The sequence below is a fragment of the Notamacropus eugenii genome, chromosome 5 (genome assembly GCF_028372415.1).
Source record: "Notamacropus eugenii isolate mMacEug1 chromosome 5, mMacEug1.pri_v2, whole genome shotgun sequence".
Classification (NCBI taxonomy): Eukaryota; Metazoa; Chordata; class Mammalia; order Diprotodontia; family Macropodidae; genus Notamacropus; species Notamacropus eugenii.
The window spans coordinates 66,000,412-66,024,156 of NC_092876.1; the positions used below are offsets into that span (position 1 = coordinate 66,000,412).

The 23,745-nt window shown below is 39.7% G+C and overlaps 1 protein-coding gene across 2 annotated transcripts in view; it reads right to left on the reverse strand.

Annotated features, from left to right (window-relative positions):
* RHCE (Rh blood group CcEe antigens) overlaps positions 1–11,896 on the reverse strand; it is a 33,367-nt gene extending 21,471 nt beyond the window's left edge. Inside the window, exons 1-3 of one of the 2 annotated variants that reach the window (XM_072609365.1) lie at positions 11,761–11,896; positions 1,301–1,487; positions 179–329 (exon numbers count right to left, since the gene is read on the reverse strand). In XM_072609365.1, the coding sequence (XP_072465466.1) occupies positions 179–329; positions 1,301–1,467 (318 nt within the window). In that variant the 5' untranslated portion in view covers positions 1,468–1,487; positions 11,761–11,896. Of the gene's footprint in view, positions 1–178; positions 330–1,300; positions 1,488–7,589; positions 7,770–11,760 lie in introns of those variants that run through there. The other variant, XM_072609364.1, reaches the window with a different exon arrangement.
* Between the last annotated feature and the right edge of the window lie 11,849 nt (positions 11,897–23,745).

Sequence of the window (23,745 nt, forward strand, 5' to 3'; positions counted from 1 at the left end):
AGCTAGGAAGTTTGGAAGGCAGGATCTATTTCCAGGTTCAGTGCTCTGTCCAGCTACACCAAATGGCCTCTTCTCTCCTCTTGGGGCCTCTATTCCTTCTTGTATAAAAGTAGAGAGATGGACCAGAAAACTATTAAGGTCCTTTTCAGCCCTAACTTTCAGGGATTCAGTGCCGTACATCAAGGAAGGTCAGGGTGAGCTTCTTGGTTCCTTGAAAGACTGTTACTTCCAGCAAGGTCATTACTATCAACTGGATCAAGTTGACTTTGCCCAAGGTGGCCCCAGATGAGATGAGGACAGACATAACACTCATGGTACCCAGTATGATCCTGAGGAAAAGAAATAGTGAGGATTGAGTTGGGAGGCAAGGGTCAGGTGGGAGGACACAACATAAGACAAAGAATGCCCCATCCCAAGTACCACTGCCTTCATTCTCTGCCCCTGTGGAACAGTCTATTCTTGGGCAATAACTGGTACTCACCCATCTCTGACTTTGAAAATGTTCTGGATCTCAGGGATCCCCAAACTTTTCTCAGTTCCCATGCCCCTTAGCTTTCAGCAAGCTTTCCCATATGCCCTACTCAACTTGAAAGGAAATAATGTCTAGAGTTTAAGATACCTATGAACATAAGAAATTAATTAAATCCATTTGTTTTTCTTCTCCAAGAATATACAAAAAAATTACAACTTCAGCAACCGGAAATATTTTCAGAGTTTAAAAAAATATTTCAATCACATAATATAGCTATTTACCAAGTATTCTCCTTTGATAAGCTTCTGATACCCTGTGGGCACTCAAGGATCCTAAGACTTATAGTTAGTGCAAAACGTTTTACTCTCAAGTTTCATCCAATAATAATAATTATTGTTATTACTTGCATCTTTATATTTTTAAAAGTTTGCATAGTTTACACAGAGTATCTCATTTGATTCTCACAATAACCCTGTGAATTAAGTGTTACTATTATCCCCACGTTACAGATGAGAAACCTGAGGCAAACAAAGGTTACGTGACTTGCCCAGAGTCACATAGCTAGGAAGTATCTGACAATTCAAACTCAGATCCTCGTGACTTCAAGGCCAGAACTCTATCCATTATGGGATTCACAAGCCCTGCTATAGGAAATGACATTTGATAAAGCAATGATGTACTGAGCATTTTGGTGAGTCTGGATCAGATGATCATGAGAGGAGCTTGATGGCATCTGAGGTTAACCTCCCCATGTGCAGGTCCTACAGTTCCACCCAGCCATTCCAGAGGACATAAGCAGCAGTCCCTGGGCCCTCCTAGATCAGGTACCTTCGAATGCTGATGATGATCTTCCCACTAGAGAAGGAGAACAGGAAGCCATCCAGGATGATGGCCCACTGCACCCCAAGGGCCAGAGTGAAGAGGTTGAAGGCCACACTGCTCCATGTGTATCTCCTCAAGGAGGCCTTGAGGAAGCCCAGGCCAAGCACCGCCATGACATTGATATCCTGGAAGGCTGCTTAGGGAAGGGCAATAGAGGAAGAGACAATCAAGGCAGAGGGAGAAGGTCAAATGGAGGGATCACATTTCAATCTAAAGGCATAATTCTTCCTTGCATATCTCTCCTCATCTGCCTCCTCCCCTAACTCTTTCCCCATACCCAGAGGCACTAGGGTGGTCTAAGTCAGAAGTGCAAAACTCCTTGGCCCCCAAAACTCTGGAAAGCCAACTGAACCAGGTTAAAATGAAATTAGAAATGTTTAACAAAATAAAGATACAACAAAACAAAGATAATGTTAATTTGTGGTTTTCTAAGGCGACTGATTTCTATTTAAGTTTGATGCTGCTGGTCTGTGAGACAAACAGACAGACTTGGGGATGGGGGAGGGGAGGCCAAAGTAAGCAAGTAATCAATCAACAAACATTTATTAAGTGTCAGCTGTGTGCCAGGCTATGTGCTGAAAGCTGAGAATACAAAGAAAAAAAGGAAAAAAAATAGCGCTTGCCCTCAGAGAACTTCTATTTTAAAGAGGGGAATTGGTAGCTGTAAGGGAAATAGCTAAGGATAGCTTAGAGGGGAAGGCTCTCCTAGCTAGGGGGACCAGAAAAGGTCTCCTGCAGAAGATATCATTTAGGCAGAGTCTTGAAGGAACCCAGAGACACTAAAAGATGGGAATGAGATGGAACATTCTAGGCGTAGGAAACAGCCATGGCAAAAAGCAAAGAAACAGGAGATGGGGTGTGGTGGGAGGAGCAGCGGACAGACTCACATGACTGGATTGTAAAGTTCTTGAAGGGTCAAAGTCCTCCCTCACAGACAGCTGGCCTGAGCCTTCTTTCTAACCCATTTTGGCCTCAGGTTTGATTGGACCATGAGGAAGAGCTAGAGCCACAGCCTGGGTCCATGTCAGGTTAGGGGAAAAGGTCCAGATAGCTAGGACTGATGTTAGAGCTATGGTTCCCAGCAATGGAAACCAGGGTGGTCATTGGAAGAGAGGAAGGATGGAGTGGAGACAAATGAATTTAGGGCCCTCTTAGCTCTTCTCATGAACTGTAGCAGTGTTCTAGAAATCATCATTTTTCTACAGAGCCTGATGATAAGACGTGGGGAATAAGGAACAGGAAATTAGGGGCATAAGCTTCTCAAACTGACTATGCCATTAGAAGTGGGAGGAGAACTGAATGGAGAACTGAATAGAGCCTCTCTGAGTCTCAATTTCCTTACCTGTAAACAGAGATTTAACCAAAAGGTCTCTAAGGTCCTTTCTAGGCAGTCAATCAACAAGCATTTATTAAGTACCTATTATTTGCCAGGAACTATAAGTAAGAGGTTTAGATACAAAGACAGACAAACAAAATATATCAGCAAAAAACCAAGGCCTGATCTCAAAGACCTCACAGGCAAATGCTAATTCTGACACTGTATATTCTTAGAACCTCTCCAGCTCTGAAAGTTTATAGTCTTAGGTTTCTTCCAGCTCTGCCATTCCATGTCCTAAAGTCCTCTTCTATTTTTAATATTTTATATTCTAAGACTATTTCTAGATCTGACATTCAATGCTCGAAGATCCCTAACTAGAACTAACATTCAATGCTCTCAGGCAGAGGTGCCCAAGCTTATTTGACCTACTGCCCCCCTTTAAAAAAGATTACTCAGTGCCCCCCTAGATATGTACTTTCTTTAAACATTTAATGGCTTTTTGGAAAGTTGTGTCATTTCAAAAAAATGTAAAATAATTTTTTAAATGGCACATCTTAAATTTAATAATTTATTATAAATTTGTGGGTTTTTTCCTGCATTGAAATTTTGATGATGCAATATTATTTCATGTAACTGTATAGCATTGTATTGTAAACAAATCATTACATGCACATATTCCTGCCAATGCATGCTGGCCTTCTTGATAGTGTGAGTGGAGGACATGCTCGCCTGCCAACACTTGCTTGTTAAGACCTGTTGGCAGACTTGACCACTGATGGGTTATAACTTGCATTTTGTATGTTTATTTGGAAAATAATGTGATCCCTATGACTTTAACTCTGCTTCACAACAGACGAAACATGTACAAATGGTTTTTCAAATTTTTCTCTTCTCATCTTTCCTTATGCTTCCACTGACCCTTTATTTTTATTTAACATCCCAATATTGCACTGGAGGCTACTACCACCCTGCCCTGGATCATTCCAGTACCCCCAAGGGGGCACTATTGCCCACTTTGGGAACTTGTGCAAGGTTCCTAACAAGCTCTAACTATAATTCTATTAGAAATTCTACCCACCTCAGAGAAAGCACATTAATGTATCAGCCCCACCCCCACCCCTGCAGGTACTTTGAGACCCTATTTTGACACCCCTTTGTGGGTACAAAAATTTGAAAGGGGAAGAAATAACTGTGGAAGGGAACCTCTTTCTTACTGGTTCATGTAAATTCCAGAGAATTTACAAGGGGCAACAGAGAGTCACAGAAATGATTCTGGGTAGGACAATAAGGAGGGCAGGCTCTGCATAGGGAGGGCCTTATCAGCCCCAGCAGCTGTCCCTGCTTTCAGCTGTTTGGCCAGTAAGGACTCCCCCACAGTCCTGCCTGACATCATTGTAGACCAAGTTAGGTGTCTGGCAAAAATCAGGAATGGGGGATGGGGAGGAGAGACCTGACTGGGAGTATCATCTACGTTTGGTAGGCCCCTGTGGTTTTAAGAGCATCAGCTCTGTGAACCCTGGGAAGGAGAGTTTCTTCCTCTCTCCTCCCTTGTTAGGCTGTCAGAGTCCTCAGGCCACCCCTTGGTTAACTGGGCCTTCTCTGTCTCCTGACATTAGCCAAGGCATCTGACCTCTTCTGCCTTTCTGTCTCTTAATTAAATTGGACCTAACTTGAGTCTCTTCCTTCAGCACTGTGCCCTGCTTTCCAAACAGATAGGCAGCTTAACTGATAATGGGCTCAGCACCAAAGTGTTCCTGAATGATAATGGGCATGGAGGCAACGCCTGGCAAAAACAAAAACAGCATGGGCCAAGGAATCAGGAGACCTGGGTTCTTTTCCTAGTTTGGGGGTTTAATTTGGTATGTAAGCTTCCACTCCTCTGTCTGGGTCTCATTTTCAAGAAGCCCCCTTGGAGAGTGGGTAGGGAATTATCAAGAAGCCCAAAAGACCTGAATTAAAATCCTACTACAGATACTTAAATAACTGTGTGATTTTGAGCAAGTCTCTTAATTTCTCAGCACTCTGAGCTCTCATATACGACAAGTCACAGAGAAAGTGCCCACCAACATGAGGCAAAGGGAGTTAATTCATCTAGGAGTTCCCTGGCTCAGTCCCAATCATGAATGACATGCATTTAAAGGAGGCCTCCTGATACCTAAATCCAAACAATAATGAAATTTCCTGTGGCAGGGTGGGAGCACTGGATTTTAGGAGCAGGGATTATACCCAGCAGAAAGCTTCCAATATGTGTGCTAGCATAGTTCCCTTCAATGTTCTCTCCCCTCCACTACCTCCCCAATCTAATGTTCTTCCTGTGATACCTAATTCCTCTCCCCCTTCCCTTCCACTCTTCCCTCTGCCCTTCCTGAGAGTGGAAAAAAACACAATACTGAGAATTCTGTGGGACATTTGGTTCCCTGTCCTAGATCTTACTAGCCACTGGTTATTCTTGAGTTAGTCCCTTAATTCTTTGAGCCTTAAATTTCCTCATCTATTAAATGGATAACTGAAATAGATGCTCTCCAAAGGTCCCCTCCTGTTCTAACTCTATGTTCTATGTTCTTAGGTCCTTTCCAGTTCTGACATTTTATGTTTTATTTTTAATAAAGGTCAAAGGATGAGACCTTAGAGAATGTTCAGCCCATTGCATTGTTATGTTACCTTCTAGCTCTTACCTCCTATGTTCTAAGTTGTCCCCCAGGTCTGACATTTTTTTGGGAGGGAGAAGGTCGAGGGGAGTCTGAGGTCTTTTCTGATATTTGATATTTTAAAGTCCCTTCATTCTATGTTCTAACGTTCTATGTTCTGAGGGCTCAAAGTTTTAGAATCTCTTCTCATTCTATTGCTCTACATTCTAAGGTCAGTAGCCATTCTGATGTTCTAGGTTTTAACTTTCCTTATTCCAATATTATATGTTATGGTGTTCTAGGTTCCAAAGTCCTTTCCACCTCTGACATCTTCCAGTTCTAATGTTGCGTTGTAAAGCCCCTCCCAGTCCTGACATTCTGTATTTTAATCTCTTAAGTTACAAAGTCACCTCTACCTTTGAAATTCTATGTTTTAACATGTTATATTATAAAAGTCTATGTTCTAGCATTTGATGTTCTAACATTCTTTCCAACTCTGACATTCTATGTTCTCATATTCTATGGTCCAAAGCTCTTTCCAGTGCTGGCATTCTTTGTTCTGATAACATTCCACATTCTAAGACCTCTACCAATTCAAACAATGTCTGAGTCCAGACATTTTGAGTTCTAAAATCCCTTCCATCTCAAATATTCTATGACTGCTTAGATGCCCGAATTATTCCTAGGCCTCTCACCCTCTGGGTCCAGGTGCCCTGTCTCTGGCAACTGGCCAAATCAGCAAAGCATACAGATTTTCTGTGAAACACACCACCTGCTGCAAACACTTTGCATGCCTGCAGCTGAGCCCTGGAAATGGTGGCTAATTATGTTTCCCTCCCCAACCCCCCTTTCCAGCGTGACCGAGGTATCAAATGGGCCCCATCATCAGCTCTGCAGCAATTGAATTACTATCACTTTTGGATAAACATTTAAGCAAATTCAGCCTTGCTTTTCTCTCCCCAAAGAGAGCAGAACGGTTCCTTCGTTATCATAAACAACTGATAAATATAGGAAGAAGTCTGAAATTCATCTCAATAAAGAAAAGCGTAGCTACCCATCTTGTTTGCTTCACTTACACTCAGAAGAGTATTTTTTGCTGGGTAATAACACTGTGTTTCAGAAAGGCTCAGCCCAGGCAGGGAAAGAATCTTGGACTAAGAGTTGGAAAGCCCGGTCTGGACTGCTCACTTGGTCACTTAATGACTGTGCTCACACATAATTTCTCTGTGCCTCAGTTTCCAGTTCTGTAAAATGGAGAGTAATGACACTCCACCTCCCTCCCAAGGCTGAGAATGTGAGAATCAAATGAGATGCAGAAATTCTTTTTAAATTACTGAGTAACACATTAACATGAAGAACCATTATTACCACTATAAGGTCTATAGGAGCTCAAAGTTGGAATGAACATTAGAGGACCATCTCATTTAACCAACCAAGCAATGGGAACAGTCTTGGCTCTGGAGTCTGATCACCTGGGTTCAAATCCTGGTAACTCTTGCTGATACTGGGCGAGTCAATTAACCTCCCTCAGCTTTACCTTCCTGGTCTGAGAAAGTCAAGGCAGCTTCATGTTTAATTATCTTCTCATCTGGAAAGGATCTGTTCTTTAAGGCAGGAGAAGAGACAGAGAGGTTCTTTTGGGAGGTAAAAAAAGGCCACTTATTGAGGCTGAGGGATGATAGGGCAGACATCAAGTAAGATCAGTAAAGTGAGAGGGTCCTTAGCACACAGGATGTCAGAGCTGAGAGGGCCTTTAGAACACAGAATGTCAGAGCTGGGAGGAGCCTTAGAACACAGCATGTCAGAGGTGGGAGGGGGCTTAGAACACAGACAGAATTAGGATTTAGGATGTCTGCATCTAGTCCCACCTTTGGTAATTTACTTTATGATCTATGACAAATCCTCCTTCTCCTTCATTTGTAAAATGAGAGATTTGAAGTAGGTGACCCACAAGGTTCCTTGTAGTTCCAACATTCTAGGATTTAAGTTCCTCTACCAGCTTTATAATTTTCTGTGTTCTAAAAATTTATAGTCTAAGGTACCTTCCAACCCTAATATGCTACTTCATGTTCTATGAGCCTTCAGATAAATGTTGGAGGAAGAAGTTGTGGATCTCCTTTTCTTGAGACTTCTAAGATGAAAACAGAAATCCGTACATCTGGGTGATGTAGAGGGCCTGGGGGTGGGAAGTGGGCCGGGGAGGGGATGGAGTTCATCCAAATGAATACACAGGCTCTAGAGTTGTCCAGGTTTGCTAACAAAAGTCAACTGCATAGCTCACAACGCTTACCTGAATATGTTTTCAGAAGCTCCAACTTCTTTGAGGGCGTGTCATAAGATATGAAAAAGTAGAAAAGCAGAATGAAAGCAGCTTCCAATATCACAGCCCAGAAAGGCAGGGATATCCTGAGGGACTTTGGGTACTTTGAGCCCATCTTTCCCTCAGGTAGACCACGAGACAGACCCAAGGAACTTTTCTTGGGTATAACTTTTACCCCCTCTTCTTATCCCTGCCTTTCAGAAGGCAGTAATTTTATGGAGCAGATAAGGGTAGAGATCTGAGGAGGTTCTAAACTCTCTTAAACTGTTATCTTGAACCAGCAATGGTCTGTGTCTAGTGAGTTAAGATAGTAAACTGGATTAGATGCCAGTGTCTTCAGAGGCAAGAGTAGAGCCTGGAGGAGAACGAGTGGGAGCCATAATGACTTGAAAAAAAAGAGAGGGCTATAGGTTCTTCTAACCCTAGATTCTTCACTTAAAGAACCCACCAGATGCAACTTCCTAAGCAAGATGGGCCAGGCAAGATGGACTCAGGGGGCCAATTCTGATAGTTTTTCCTTCTTCTGAAGTCAGATCTCATGAGATATTAGCTTTGGGTCAGATTTAATTTTGGGGGGTCTCTGGAGAAAGGGATGGTAGACCTATAAGTCTTCTTTTTAAATTTTTTTTTCTATTTTATTGTGAACTTTAAAATCATCAACAAATGTGAATATTTTAGTGTGAAAAAACAAAAAGGAGGCTTGTACATGAAACTGTGAGCTTTTGTTATGCATAGCTTATATTTAAAGTATGTGTTAAATTTTCTGTTGCAACAAGATTGCTTTGTGTGTCTCCTGAATTTTTTTGTTTTTGATTTGTGCAATTTAAATTTATACCACCTTTTTGTCTTTCTCACCTTCCTTTCTCCTTTCTTTTTTTATGTTTCTTCCTTTCTCTCTCTCTTTCCTTCTTTTTCTATTCTTCTTCTTCTTCTTGCTTTTTGAAAGTCTACCACTACTCACTAGTTGTCTGCAAAAGGAAATCTTCCTTTATGACAAATAAATGTAGTCCACAAAAGTTTGAAATAAAATATTAACAACTAGGCTACAATAACATATTAGAAAGATTATACACTATGATTAGGGTTGGTGCAACATAAGGAAGACTACAAAAATTATAAATCATGTTAACAGTATACATAATAAAATCACACAATTGTATCTACAGAAGCTACAAAAAAGCTTTCCACAAAATCCAATTCTGTAAACAAATTTCTGTAAACATTTCGGTAAAACAAATTTCTGTAAACAAATCAAAAAAGTAAAAAGCATAGAAATAAATGGACTTATCTTTAACATAGTAAATAAGATTTATCTAAAACCAAGAGCAAACATTATATATAATAAAGTTAAAGGTCTGCCAGTGAGTTTGAGGGTGCCCATGATCACCACCACTAGTTAACATAGTCGTAGAAATGTTAATTGTAACAATAAGACAAGAAAGAGAAATGGAGGGAATAAGCATATGCAAAGAGAAAACAGATGAGAAGATGATTTACTTCGAAAACTCTAACCAATCAGCCAAGCAAACAGTGTCACAGGGTTCAATAAACCCACAGACTCCACTTCATGTGTAAGGACTCACTATTTGACAAAAAACTATTAGGAAAAGTAGCAGTTTTGTAGAAACGTGATATAGATCAATGTTTTGTATCATACACCACGAAAAATTCCAAATGGATATGAAATTTAGACATAAATTGTGATATCATACACAAATTAGAAAAGCAAGAAAGTAATTACGTTTCCAATCTCTGGTTAGGGAAGGAGTTCATAACTAAGTAGGCAAAAAAGATGATTCCAGAAAATCAAGTGGACAATTTTGAGTACAATTTAGAAGTATTTGCACAAACAAATCTAATGCACTCTATATTAGAAGGGAAACAAGTAAATGAGGGGGGAAAATTCTTTGTAGTAAATTTTCTTGATAACAGCCTTATATACAAGATATATAAGAATCAATTCAAATTTTTAAACCTGGGAGGCATTCCCCAGTAGACAAATGGCCAAAGGATATCAACAGTATTTTTTCAAGGGCAGAAGTCTAAGTGACCAATAAACATACAGAAAAAATGTTTAAAATTCTAATTGTTAGAAAAATGAAAATTAACACAACTCTGAGATTCCTCCTCATACCCATCAGTTGGCAAAGATGACAAAAAAGAAAGAAGATGACAAATGTTGGAGAGGCTTTAGAAAATCAGGGATACTGATACATTGTGGATGGAGCTAAGAAATGGTCCATTCATTCTAGAAAGCAATTTGGAACTATGCCCCCAAACATTAATAAATTTTGCATATCCTTTGGTCCAGCAATACCACTACTAGACCTATATCTCAAAGAGATCAAAGAAAAAAGGAAATGGAGTCATATGAACAAAACTGTTTCCATCACCTCTTGTAGTAACAACAAACTGGGAACTAGGGGAGTGCTCACTGCACAAAGAAGGCATGTGAATGTGATGGAGTATATCTCACTCTAAGAAATGGTAAAGTAAATGATTTCAGAGGAAAATGGGAAGACCTGTATCATCTGAGGCAGAGTGGTGAGTAGAACTAGAACGTTATTTGCATAATGACAGTAACGTAGAAAAAAACAACTTTGAAAGGCTTTAAAACTCTGATTAATGCAATCATAAACCACAAGTCCAGAGGATTTAAGATGAATCACACCACCCACCTTCTGCCAATGAGTTGATGGACTTAGCCATAAGAATGAGGCATCTATTTTTGGACGTAATTGACGTGGGCGTTTGTTTTGCTGGACTACACGTGTTTGTTGAGAGGGTGTTGTTTTTTGGTTTCATTTTTTTAATTCTTCCTTTGGGGGAGGGGGATGTTTTAAAAAGCAAATAAGAATAATCTTATGGAGGGGGAGGGAGGGAGATGGGAAGGAGTGTGAGGGGGGGGGAAATCTAAGATATATGGAAGTGATTGTAGAAAACTGAAAACAAATAAAACAATTCTAAAAAGAAAAGAGAAAAAGAAAAAATGCACTAAAAATATTTTTGTAGATATGGGTTCTTTCCCTTGGTCTTTTACCTTTCAAGGGAGCAGGGGCAGGAGGGACAGAGTTTATATGTCTAGTAGGGGTTTTTCAAATTCAAAGGAATTGGTTTCCAGAGTGAATAGACTAAAAAACCAGTATTTTTAAAGCCCTGATTAAATCTTAAAATGGAAATCCTGTAAATCAAGAAAGATCAATAAAATTAAAAGAGAAAAAAAAATCACTGAATTAATAAAACTAGGAGCTATTTGTTAAAAATAACAACAATAAAATAGATAAATCTCTAGCCAATGTAACTAAAAGCAAGAAACTAAATTACCAGTACTGAAAGTAAAAACATGAAGTTTATAATAAATGAAGTAATAATGAATATTATTAGAAACTCTTTTGCTGAATTACATGACAATGAACCTAACAACCAAAATGAAATGGATAAATATTTACAAAAGTCTAAAATTTCCAGATTAACAGATAAATAGAGAATTCAAGCAATTCGGTCTCAGAAAGGAAGAAATTGAACAAGACATGAAAGAACCCTCAAAAGTAAAAAACAAAACCAAAAAAACCTGGCACAGATGGATTCACAAGTGAACTCTATCATCCTTTCAAAGAACAATTAAATATAATATTATACATACTATTTGAAAAAATAACACAAAAAGAGGGATCCCACCAAATTCCTCCTATAGTATAAATACTGTATAGTAAGGAATGATAGGGAAGATCAAAACAGAGTGGGGGGATACAACAGACCAATATCTCTAATGAACATTTATGCAGAAATTTTAAATAAAATATTAACAAGGAGGCTACAGCAACATATTGCAAAGATTATACATTATGACTGAATTAGATTTATATTAGAAATATGAGTTTAGTTTAAGATTAGGATCCTGGGCCATCTTCAGTCATCCTGATGAATATCAGGCCACTGAACCCAGATGGCTCAGGAGGAGAAAGTGAGGTTGGTGACCTTGCATAGTCCTCCTTCACTCAAATCAAAGTCAACTGCAAGTCATGTCATCATCTTGATGATATGGTCTTCTTCAAGAATGAAGGACAAACACAACCTGTAAGTGAGTAGCAGCTCCTCCTCTCCTCCTCCTCCTCTTCCTCCTTCTTCTCCTCCTCCTTACCTCTGGTGTTCTACCCAAGGGAAGGTAAACTCCATGCCCAAAAGCTGCCTTTTCTCTTCAGGTTTACTGGCTACATTTCTCACTCAAAGATCAAGCCTTAAACCCAATTCACTCTGGAGCTCTTGGACTGGACAACAAGTCCCCACCCACATAGTACAGAGTAGATGTAGCTACTAAATAGTAATTGTTTCTCTTTTACCCAGGAACCCTGAGGATCTTCCCCTCTCAGTTGGGTTTTTTTTTTTTTTTTTTGATTAAAGAGGTCATCCCTTGAGTAACTGCTTAAAGAAGCCTATTCATTGAATGAGTGTATCTCACTCAAAGTGAAAATGTGATAAGACCTTAGCCTGAAAGGGCCAGGGTCTCCCATTGCATCCTGGGTCATCTCCAGTTGTCCTGATGAATATCAGGCCACTGGACCCAGATGGCTCAGGAGAAGAAAGTGAGGTTGGTGATGTTACATAGGCCTCCCTCACTCACATCAAAGTCAACTGCAAGTCATGTCATTGTCTTGATGTCATGGTTCTCTTTGAGAACAAAGAATAAACACAACAACAACAACAGCAACATATTGCAAAGATTTAGTCATAGTGTATACTATGACTAAATTAGATTTATATTAGAAATATGGGTTTAATTTAAGATTAGGAAAACTAGAAACATAATTAACCATACTAAAAACACAAGTAGCAAAAACCTTATGATTATATAAAGAATAAGAAAAATATTTGAAAAAAATGTCACATCCACTTTGTTTTTTAAAAAATACTAGAAAATATAGGAAAAATAGTAGAAAGTATAAATAATGGATCTTTTCTCAATATGGAAAACTGTGTATGGATACATATCATATGTGTCTGTGCATATGTATATATGTATATATGTACATATATGTATAATCATATATATGATGTGTATGAACTAAGTCCTTTCCAATAAGACAAGAGGTGCAGCAAGGCCATCCATTGTCATCATTACTATTGTATGTAGTTTTAGACTTACTAGCTATAGCGATAATACAAGAAAAATAAATTGAGGAAATAAACATAAGCAAAGAAGAAACAAAATTATTGCTCTTTGCAGATGATTAAACAGTATAATTAAAGAATCCTAGAGCAAAAACAAAAAACAAATTTAATTTGGACAATTAATAACTTCAGCAAAGCTGTAGTATACAGAATAAAGCCACAAAAGTTATCAGCAGTTCTGTAAATTACCAATAAACCTTGCAAGAAGAGATCAAAAGAAAATTTCCATTTAAAAAACTAAAGAAGATATGAAATCCCTCTAAATTCCAGTGTCTTCCTTCTGTTAATTATCTCCTATTTATCCTGTATATAGCTTGCTTTGTATATGTTTGTTTATGCATTGTCTACCCCATTAGATTGCAAGCTGAGGATAGGCACTATATTTTACCTTTTTTTTATATCCTTAGCACTTAGCACAGTGTCTGGCAATTGGTAGGCACTTAATAAATGTTTATTGATTGACATGATATATCTACTATTATGCAGCAAGGAACTATGTGAATCCAACCATGAACATTCTTTGCAGAAATAAAGAGATCTAACTAACAGGATAAATATTAATTGCTCATGACAATGTAGCAAAAAAACCAACTATACTACCTAATTAATTTACTTCTTTAATACCATACCAATCAGACTACCAAAGGATCACTTTATAGAACCAGGGGAAAAACACTAACAAAAATCCATCTGGAGAAAAAAAGTTCAAGAATCTCAAGGGAAATAATTATTTTTTAAAAGTGGAATGGAAAGGGGTCAATGCAGCAGCCAATCTCAAACTAAACTGCAACATAAGAATCATATAAACAATTTAGTACTCATTAAAAAGTGGAAAAGGTGATCATTGGAACAGATTAGGTTCATAACATACAGAAACAAATTAATCTTGTAGCCTTGTGTTTGAGAAATGTAAAGACAGGGTAAGGACTCACCATTTGATAGTGCTGTAAAAATTGCTGTGAAAACTGGACAGTAGTCTGGGAAAAAACAGGTTTCCATTAATACCTTAGAACAAGGTAAGATTCAAATGAATGCATGACTTAGACTTAAAAGTTGACTTCATAAGCAAATTAGAGAAGCAAGGGGAAAGAGTTCATGACCCAATAAAAGAGTGGTTCACAGAAGATAAAGTGGAAAATTTTTATTACATAGATAAGTTTTTGGACAAACAAATCCAATGCAGTTAAGATTAGAAGAGAAACTTACCTGGGAAAAGACTTCTCGGCAAGTTTTTCTGATAAGGGTATCTTTTCCATGATATATAAAGAACCAGTTCAAATCTATAGGAATAAGAGCCATTCCCCAGTTGATAAATGATAAAAGATTATGAAAAGGAAAGTTCCATGGGGAAAAATTCGTTATAACCATATTGAGGTCTCATTTGCACCCATCAGATTGGAAAAAACGACAAAAAAATGAAAATGACAAATGTTAGAGAGGCTGTGGAAAAAGAGTCATGTTGATGCACTGTTGGTAGAACTGTGAATTGGTCCATCCATTCTGGAAAGCAACTTGGAAATATGTGGAAGGCAGTTAGGTGGTGCCATAGTGAATCTGGCCTAGAATCAGGAAGACTCGCCTTCCTGAGTCCAAATCTGGCCTCAGACATTCACTAACTGTGTGACCGTGAGCAAGTCACTTCACCCTGTTTGCCTCAGTTTTCTCATCAGTAAAATAAGCTGAAGAAGGAAATGGCAAACCACTCCAGCACATTTGCCAAGAAAATCTCAAATAGGGTCACAAAAGTCAGACACAACTGAAACAACTGAATGTATCGTGTCTTCCCCCTTAAACTGTGAGCCCTTTGAGAGCAGAACTTAGTAACTGGTACACAGTAAATCTTTACTCTACTGTAGACTATGAGAGATATGAAGAATTCAGAGAAATTTGAGAATATTTACATGAACCAATTCATAGAGAAACAAGCTAAACCAGGAGAACAATTTGCAGGATCAGTCATGTCTTCAAGAGTTCTTCAATAAGTTACTATGTATCAGTTACCATGAGAAGATCTGGGACATACAAATACAAACGAAAAAGCAAAGCAATCCCTGACCTCAAGGGGTTTATATTCTAATGGGGGAATAAAACACATAAAACCAAACTGAAAACCAGTGTTTGGAGAGGGAGGGTCAAGGTACCTGAGGTGACGACTTAGTAGCAAAGTCATGGTAATGGAAAACATCATTGAAAGATTTCTGAACTCTGATGAATGCAATGACTAATTATGACTGCAGAAGACTGACAGAGAAACACTTCTCAGCAGAAAAAATGCTGTCCTACAGGTAGGGAATAAGGTATGACTGTTTAAACATGGCAAATGGATTGGGTTTTGCTTATTTGATTCACCACACTCACTGTAAAAGAAAGTAGTCATTAGCTTCTTTAAAGTAAGGATTGCTTCATTCTTTGTATTCCAGTTCCCAGAATCTGACACAGTATCTGAGACATAGATGTTCAATAAATGCTCTTGATTGATCGAGAAGTGAAAGTGAAGTTGTTGTTTTTTTTTAAAGAGAGAGAGTATCAATAAAATATTTAAAAAGAAAAAAGTGCTGTTTGATCTGGAGACAAAAGACCTGGGTTCAAATCCTAAATTTCTTCTTATTGTTGGATACTTGCCCTTCCCTTCCCTTTACCCTCTTCTTTCCCTTTCTCTTCCCATTCCATTCCTTCCCTCTTTCCCTTCCAAGTATGACCTTGGATAAGTCATTTATCATTCAAGCACTCTGGTCTTGACTTTCCATATCTGTGAAATGAAGGAAGTAGACTAGATTATCTCTAAGGTCCATTCTCAACTCTAAATCTGTGATCTTTTTTTTTTTTTTTTTGACAGATGTGATTCTGTTACAGATGGAGATGCAAGTGGGGAGTAGACGGACAAGATGCTGTCCATGGTGCTGGTGCTGGAGACAGGCAATAGGTGAAGAGTTGAAGGTGAAAACCTGCCCTTCCTAGTGAACATTTTTCTGGGGTTCCCAGAGCCACTCTAATTTGAGTCCATGCCATCCTGACCTGGGAAAAGTCCAGCTCTTGGGCCCAGCGCCAGCCTTGTGCTGAATTTCCCCTCCCCACTTCATTCCAACCCCTATGTCTCTGCTGTCACTTCCATAACAAGAGAAGTCCTCCCTCTCCTGCTCCCCAGGCAGCCTCATGGGTCAAAGAGCCCTAGAGCCTGCAAGTCACAGAGCCAATGAGGGATGGTTTGGATGACAGCATTTTCCCCATTACCATCTGGTGTGATGGAAAGGGCCTAGCTTTGGATCCTACACCTGCTGGCTGCCTGAGGGACCCCAGCCAAGTTATTTCATTTCCCTGAGCTTTGGTTTCCTTATCTGTAAAATGTGAGAGATGGTCTCTGTCCATCCTCCCTCACAGAGTTACTATGAGGACCACAGAATTTAGATCAGAGGCAGGGGGGCAAAGGGATTCATCTGGTCCACCTCCCTCATTCTTAAAGACAAGAAGAATTATAGCAAAACCCCTTATTAAGCTACAAAGTGTTCAATACACACAGGCAGGCTTTTTATTCTTTAATTGTTACTTGGACATGTTGTATCCAAGAGAAAATGTGTCCAAGAGGAAAAATTCCTCAGAACTGTTACTTTTAAGAGGCTGATCCAATAGAATCAGGGAACAAGATGTGGAAGGGTCCTCCAAGGTTTCTAGCCCATTCCTTCCATTTTTACAGATAAGAAAACTGAAACCCACAGAGATCACATGAAGAGTAAATGTCAGTGGTGGGATTTGAACCCAGGTCCTCTGATTCTAGTTTTAAAAGAAAGGAATTCCATAAGTGGAATGTTTGACTTAAGTGACACTGATTGGTTGTGAAACTGATTCAATTGTGTCCCACTCTTTGTGACCTCATTTTCTTGGCAAAGACAGTTGGAATGGTTTGCCATTTCCTTTTCCAGCTCATTTGACAGATGAGGAAACTGAGGCAAACAGGGTTAAGTGACTTGTCCAGGGTCACATAGCTAGTAAGTGTCTGAGGCTAGATTTGAACTCAGGAAGATGAATCTTCCTGATTCCAAGCCCAGTATCCACTACACCACCTAGCTACCCAAGAAACAATGGGCTCTCCTTTAACTAGATGTCTTCAGGCAAAGGTGGGACAACTAAGTAGGCATTTTGTGCTGGGGGTTTGTGTTCATGTTTGGGTTAGTTCTGTGATTTCTCACATAATTCAGGCCCTCGTCACTATTGTAATATTCCTAATTCATCTCCCTTCTCCTTAAGCCATTCTGAATACAGCTATGAAAACCACCTTCCCAAGGCTCAGGCCTGATAATAACATTCAGCTTTTCAAAAACCTTCAGTAGCTCCCTATTACTTTGAGGATCAATTACAAAGTGTTTAGTCTGGCATTTATGGCCCTTGATCACCTGACTCCAACCTATTCTCTCAGTCATATTTTACATTATTCCCTTCTACATTCAACTTAGCACAATGCCTGGCAATTTGTAGGTACTTAAATGCTTATTGACTGACTCACTGACCATCTCTACATTCTAGCCATTGTTATTTTTTCAGATGAGTCCATCTCTGTGATCCCATTTGAGGTTTTCTTGACAAAGATGCTGGAGTAATTTGCCATTTTCTTCTCCAGCTCATTTTACAGGTGAGGAAACATAGGCAAACAGGGTTAAATGACTTGCTAGTAAGAGTCATCCAGCTAGTAAGTATATGAGGCCAGATTTGATCTCATGAAGTTGACTCTTCCTGATTCCAGGCCTAATATTTCTCAGATTTCATTCCACCATGTTTACCCTCCTTTCCAGTGCCTCCATACCCTTGCTCGGTCTGTCTTCTCCCAAATACCCACCCTCATGACTAGAATGTGTCCTTCCACCTCTCTGGCCATTTATGTCCTTTTTCTTGAGGATTCAGGTCAAGCACCACCTTCTCTATGAAGCCTTCACTGACCCCCTCCCCAAGCTGAAACTAGCATCTGCCTCCTCGCTTTTTCTGGAAATACATCCTTCCTTTGTCCTCACCACACTCTCTTCTGTAATACTTTCATACGTGTTTCATTTCTCCTCCCACTTCCCAGAACACACTAGATTTTAAGCTTCTAAAGAGAAAAGACCAGCTGGTTTTTTTCATTATTGCATCTTCGGTTCCAAGAACAGGTGTACAGAAAAACTGGGAAAAGTCTGGAAAAACATCTTGTCTCTCAGGTGTTTATGGGGTAGGTGGTCTCTCCTGTAGATTTATCCTTTCATGAGACCCCCTTTCTTTCTGGGAATCTACTCAAATCCTTCAGAACTAAAAAGTCCCCACTCTTATGCTCCCTTGCTAATTGGCATCTCCTTGTCTGTGACATCAAAGATAAGACACTAATCAGATGTACCAGAGAGCCCCTGTCTCTTGCGGTAAAACCCCTAATCTTTGCTGGGTTGGCTGATGCTCTAGAACATGAGTTACCCAAAGCTGTCCTAGTTGGTGGCCTGTCCCCATGGTCCCTGTTCATGACATAGGGGAAGGGTAACTGGAAAGCTGAATCTGGGATTATGAAGGCCAAGTAAGATCACTCAACAGAACTGTTTTGGAAGACCCTTTCTTTCCAGCCATGGTCTAAAGGCGATCCCCACCAAATCTTGGGCATTTTTGCCACTCTTGATTCTGCTTGTGTCTATATTCTGTTATCTGGATATATCAATTCCCCTTATCTTCTCTCCTTCTGTCATGCCCTTAGATGCCTCAAGTTAAGCTACAAACCCTCCATTGTACATTAAAATGTACCTTTAGTCAACGTTTTATACTTTGTACTGCTCACCCATCTAATTCTTTGGCTAAGTCCCAATAACACACTAGATCAAAGTAGTCAACTAGCCTTTATTAAGTACCTACTATGTGCCAAGAACTGTACTAAATGCTGGGGATACAAAGAAAGGCCAAAAAGAGTAGTCCCTGATGTCAAGGAGCTCACAGACTAATCAATAAGTGCTTAATCACTAATTGTTGGATGAATGATGGATGAATTGCTAGATAGATGGATGGATGGATGGGTGGATGGGTGGATGGATAGGTGGGTGGGTGGGTGGGTGAGTGGGTGGAATGACTTTTTCTCTGACTTTGAGCAAGTTTAACCACTCTAAGCCATAGCTTCCTCCTCTGTGAAATGGCAATAATACTTACACTATCTGCCTTTCAGGGTTATTGGGAGGAAAGTACCTTGCAAAACTGGCAAAAATGTGAGTAGACTAGAAATGCAAGTTATTATGAGTATTATCAAATAGTCATTGTTGAACAATTAATATCATAATTGATTTTAAAATAATAAAATAATAGAATCACAACATCTTGTAGTTGAAAGTGACCTGAGAGGCTATGTGGTCCCACTCCTACCTGAACAGGTGTCTCCTCCAGTAAGTAGCTATCCAACTTTGCTTGTGAATATTCCTCAAGAGGGAGAGCTCATTACCTCCTAAGTAGACAATTTGGAACAGAGTTGTTGGGAAAATTTTCCTTATCTCTCAAATTTAACTCTGAAATTTCTACCCGTTTAAACTAGTTATGCCCTCCTGTGAATCAATCAGAATAAGGTGAAATCCTCTTCCATGTAACAATCCTTCAAATGTTTGAAGGGAACTATCATGTTTCCCTAAGCCTCCTCACACTTAGACAACTATGCCTATTTCTTTCCTTCTATCCTCATTTGACATGGTATCTGAATCTCTCATCATCCTGGTCACTTTCCAGTTTATTAATGAATGAATGAACAAAAAGCTATTGTTTAAGCACTTTCTATGTGCCAGGTACTGGGCTGAGCTTTGTAGATACAAATATTAAAAATGAAAAAGAAAGACTCACTTCCTCCCCTTACAGAGCTTACCTAGAGGCAGCCAGGTAGTTCAGTAAATAGAGCCCTAGATAGAGTTAGGAAGACATGAGTTCAAATTCAGACTCACACATCACTGTGGGACCCTAAGCAAGTCACTCACCCTGTCTTTGTCCCAGTTTCCTCTTCTTTAAAATGGAGATAATAATACCTACCTCCTAGGTTTGTTGTGAGCTAATACGAGCTAATAGTTGTTGGTTGGGTGTTGTCCTTGGTTCTCAAAGAGGACCAAAATGACATCGCTATGCTAGAGTCAAATTTCAATGTGTCCAGCTATGGCTGATCAGACCAATACAAGCTCGGAATGCTCTACCACAGGTTGGGCACAGAGAGTCTGTGTGAATATTTGTTGTTGTAAACAGAGTTGTAAAGAGCTTAGGACATAATTTGGCACATGGGAAACACTCAATAAATGTTTATTAAATCTGCATCTAAAATTTTATTAGAGATAACACACAGAGAGGAGTGGTAACCAAGAAAGAAACAGAAGCAGCTACACACAATAACAGCAATATTGTATGATGATCAGCTATGAATGACTTAACTATTCTCAGCAATACAATGATCCAAGATGGATCCAAATTCCACCATTCCAAAGGACTCATGATGAAAAAATGCTATCCACTTCCAAAGGGAGAACTGATGGCATCTGAATGCAGATCGAAGGATACTATTTTCACTTTGTGTGTGTGCGTTTTCTTTTGGTCTGTTTTTCCTTTCATAACATGACTAATATGGAAATATGTTTTTAGATGATTACACATATATAACCTATATAAAATTCCTTACAGTCTTAGGGAAATGGAGGGAAGGAGAGGGAGGGAGGGAGAAAATTTGGAACTTAAAATTTTTTTTAAAATGAGTATTAAAAATTGTCTTTACATGTAATCGGGGGGGAAATAAAGTACCAAATTAAAAAAAGAAGTAATTTGCACTCGATTTGATTATGGTAACAGGAGTAAAAGGCAGAAAGCTCAGGAAGTGTGGGGGTGGGAGGGGGAGATTTCACAGTGGGCAGATGGTCAGATAGCTTGACTGGATGGAATGTGAAGGCAAGTATGGTCTGGTATCTAGAGGCAATCAGTAAGAATGAGAGATAGAAGACAGTCAGCTTGTATGTAATTTCCATTACCTTCCTAAACTATGGTGCTCAGAATTGAACACAGAGCTCCAAATGTGGTCTGACCAGCAAAGAGCTCAGTGGGACTATCATCTCCCTAGTGACAGACATTAGGTCTTTTTTAAGGCAGTCCACTATCTCTTTAGTTTTTGCAACTGGCATGTCACAATGCTGACTCATAATGAGTTTACAGTCTCCTAAAAGTCCCAGATCTTTTTCACACAAACCATTATTAGCTATGCCTTTGCCATCCTGTGACATTATCCTCATCATTAGTGATAATGATGTCTTACTATTTCAATGGCTCTACGATCTCATCAATATGGATATTCCTGCCAATGATGCAGACGACGTACACACCATTCATGCCTGCTGGCCCATGGACTTCTGGTCCATATTCTTCCATTAGTTCTATACAGGAGGTTCACCTAATGTTCCAGGTGCCTTTTTGAGGTCTCTGGATATCACCAAGATGCCAGTGAAATATCCAGGCTGCCACATCATTCATAATAATGACAAAATAATTATGTGACTTTGACTTTAACACTTTGGAAATCTGCAATTTCATTGGGTTGTTTTAGCATCCTGACTGAAATTGATTGCAGTCTCTTTCCTGCTTGGTTGATCATCTCTGAGAGTAGATGTAGCACCCACATTAATCACCCTATGGCTAAACTGAAGATGAGCTTCTCCAAATTTAGCTAAACTGGTCCTTTGAGAATGGACACTCTTCTGGATATCACTGGGACCAAACTCTAAACTTCTCAAATTCAGATTGTCCACTGATTCTAGGGCCAATCCCATACCACGCAGTGAGGCATCAGAGGACAATTTCTGTAGGAGCTGGGTGGTGAGATGTTTAATGGAGGTTCATAGAAAAACCTTCACTTAGGTTCCAACATCTACAATCCAAGGACATAATTAGAAGGCAGCAGGCTATTGTGGAAAGAGGGCTGAACTGAAGTTGGAGGACTGGAGTTCGAATCTTGCTTCTACCATTAACCACCCATGTGATGTGGCATCAGTCACTTAACCTCCATGGGCCTCAGTTTTTTGATTTATAAATGGAGGAGATTGGACAAGGCAGCCTCTAATGACCCCTCTAGTCTAAGTCTATGAGCCTTTGAAAAAGACGAATTTAGACATCACTGGTAGTTTGGAGATTTGGAAGTTATGAAGTCAGTATGACAAGGTAATCCCTAAAATGCTAATGCCCAGACTAGACTGCTCTTGCTGTGGAAATGTAGCATGAAGGAAGGATGGGGTCCGGCTATATTCTCCCCCAGTCAGACCCCACCCCAAGCATGGTGTCCAAGTTCCTGACCTAGTCTAGCTTTTGGTTTACACTTTTTTGAGTAGTGATTTGGATCCTGCCCACATTTTAGAAAGGATGTTGACAAACTGGAAAGGGTCTAGAGGAAAGTCACCAGGAGGGGGAAAGACAAGACTGATGGGAGGACTGAGAAAGCTTAGATTTAGAGGGGCCATGATAACTGTCTTCCAGTATTAGAAGGGCCATCCTATTGTTTCTCTTTCACATGAAAGAATATAAGCTTTGGTGTTGGGAAGATCTGGGTTTAAATCACACTTCTTATACTTACCAGCCATGTGGCCTTGGCTGAGTCATTACATCTTTGAGCCTCAATTTCCTTTCCTAGAAAGATGGGGATGATGATATTTGTAGTATCTGCTCTATAGGATTGTTGTAAGGATTCAATGAAATAATGTCCCTAAAGTACTTACTTTAAAGGATTACATGAACACCTTCTTTTAGAGGTGTATGGGGGTGTCATTGGGTAAGAAATTTCTGGGTAATGACGCTTTTTCTCATAAAGATCAGTCATTCTTCTATGACTTAGAGTCTTAGCAAATTACTGTAGGGGGGGATAGACTATGAAGTTAAGTGACTTGCCTAAGGTAACACAGCCAGTGTTAGAGGCCTAAAACCTAGCCTTTCCTGACTCCAAGGCTAGCCTTCTCTCTAATACATTAGTCTGCCATGCTGATCTCTCATTAGCATCTTCATCATCATCATCCTTCTGCTTGGCCCCCAGAGGGCAAGCTAGGACCAATAGGTGAAAGCTACAGAGAGAGGCCAATTTTAGCTCAACCACAGTAAAATTTCCTAAGAATCAGAGATATCTTCGGAAAGCCGTCTTTGGCAGATCCTTGCATTAGGCAGGAGATGGGTCAAGTGACCTTCTAGGTCCCTCTCGGCTCTGACATTTTAGGAGCCTATTTTAGATCCTGGGCACATGATCTTCCTTACTTATCTGTGAAGTGTTTTCCAACAGGTCACTGTGGTTCGATCTGGAGCCACGGAGATTTCCTACTTTAAAAGCCCTTGCTACAGTTAAGCAGACAGCTGTAATCACTCAACAACCTGAAATTAGTACCATTATTAGTTGTTCTGAAATAAGCCTAATGAGTAACCACAAATTGTTGGCCTTTGGGATCAGACCTAAACATTTTGTTCCCAAGTTGAACCAAAGGGTTGAGTGGCCTAGGGCAGGGGGGAGGGGGGGAGTGAAGGGAGATGAGTGGGCCACCTCACCAATTTGACTGAGCCAAAAGGAGGCATGGCTGATATAGTTGATGACTATGCCAACACCTCAGAGCAGGCTGGCATGCAAGAGAACAGCTGCTAACCATGTAAAAGGGCCAAGTTTTGGGGAGGTACTTTGTACACATGTACAGCTTAAAATCTCTTTGCACCCCTGCTTCTCTCCTGTAAGGCCTTGGGCTTTGAGTGTTTCGAATAACCTTGCCCACTGACCTGGGCCTGGTTTATGGTTTTCACTTCTTTGAAAAGGGTATGACTTGGATTAAGATCCAACAAAGGAGATGGAGCATCAGACAAGTAGGGGGAGAACCAAGATAAAGCAGTATCATGAAAACCTAGAGAAAAGAAGGTACAGAGGAGACAAAGACAATTGTCATTGTTAAAAGCTGCAAAGGGTTCAACAAGGATGAAAAAAAGATCATTTTAT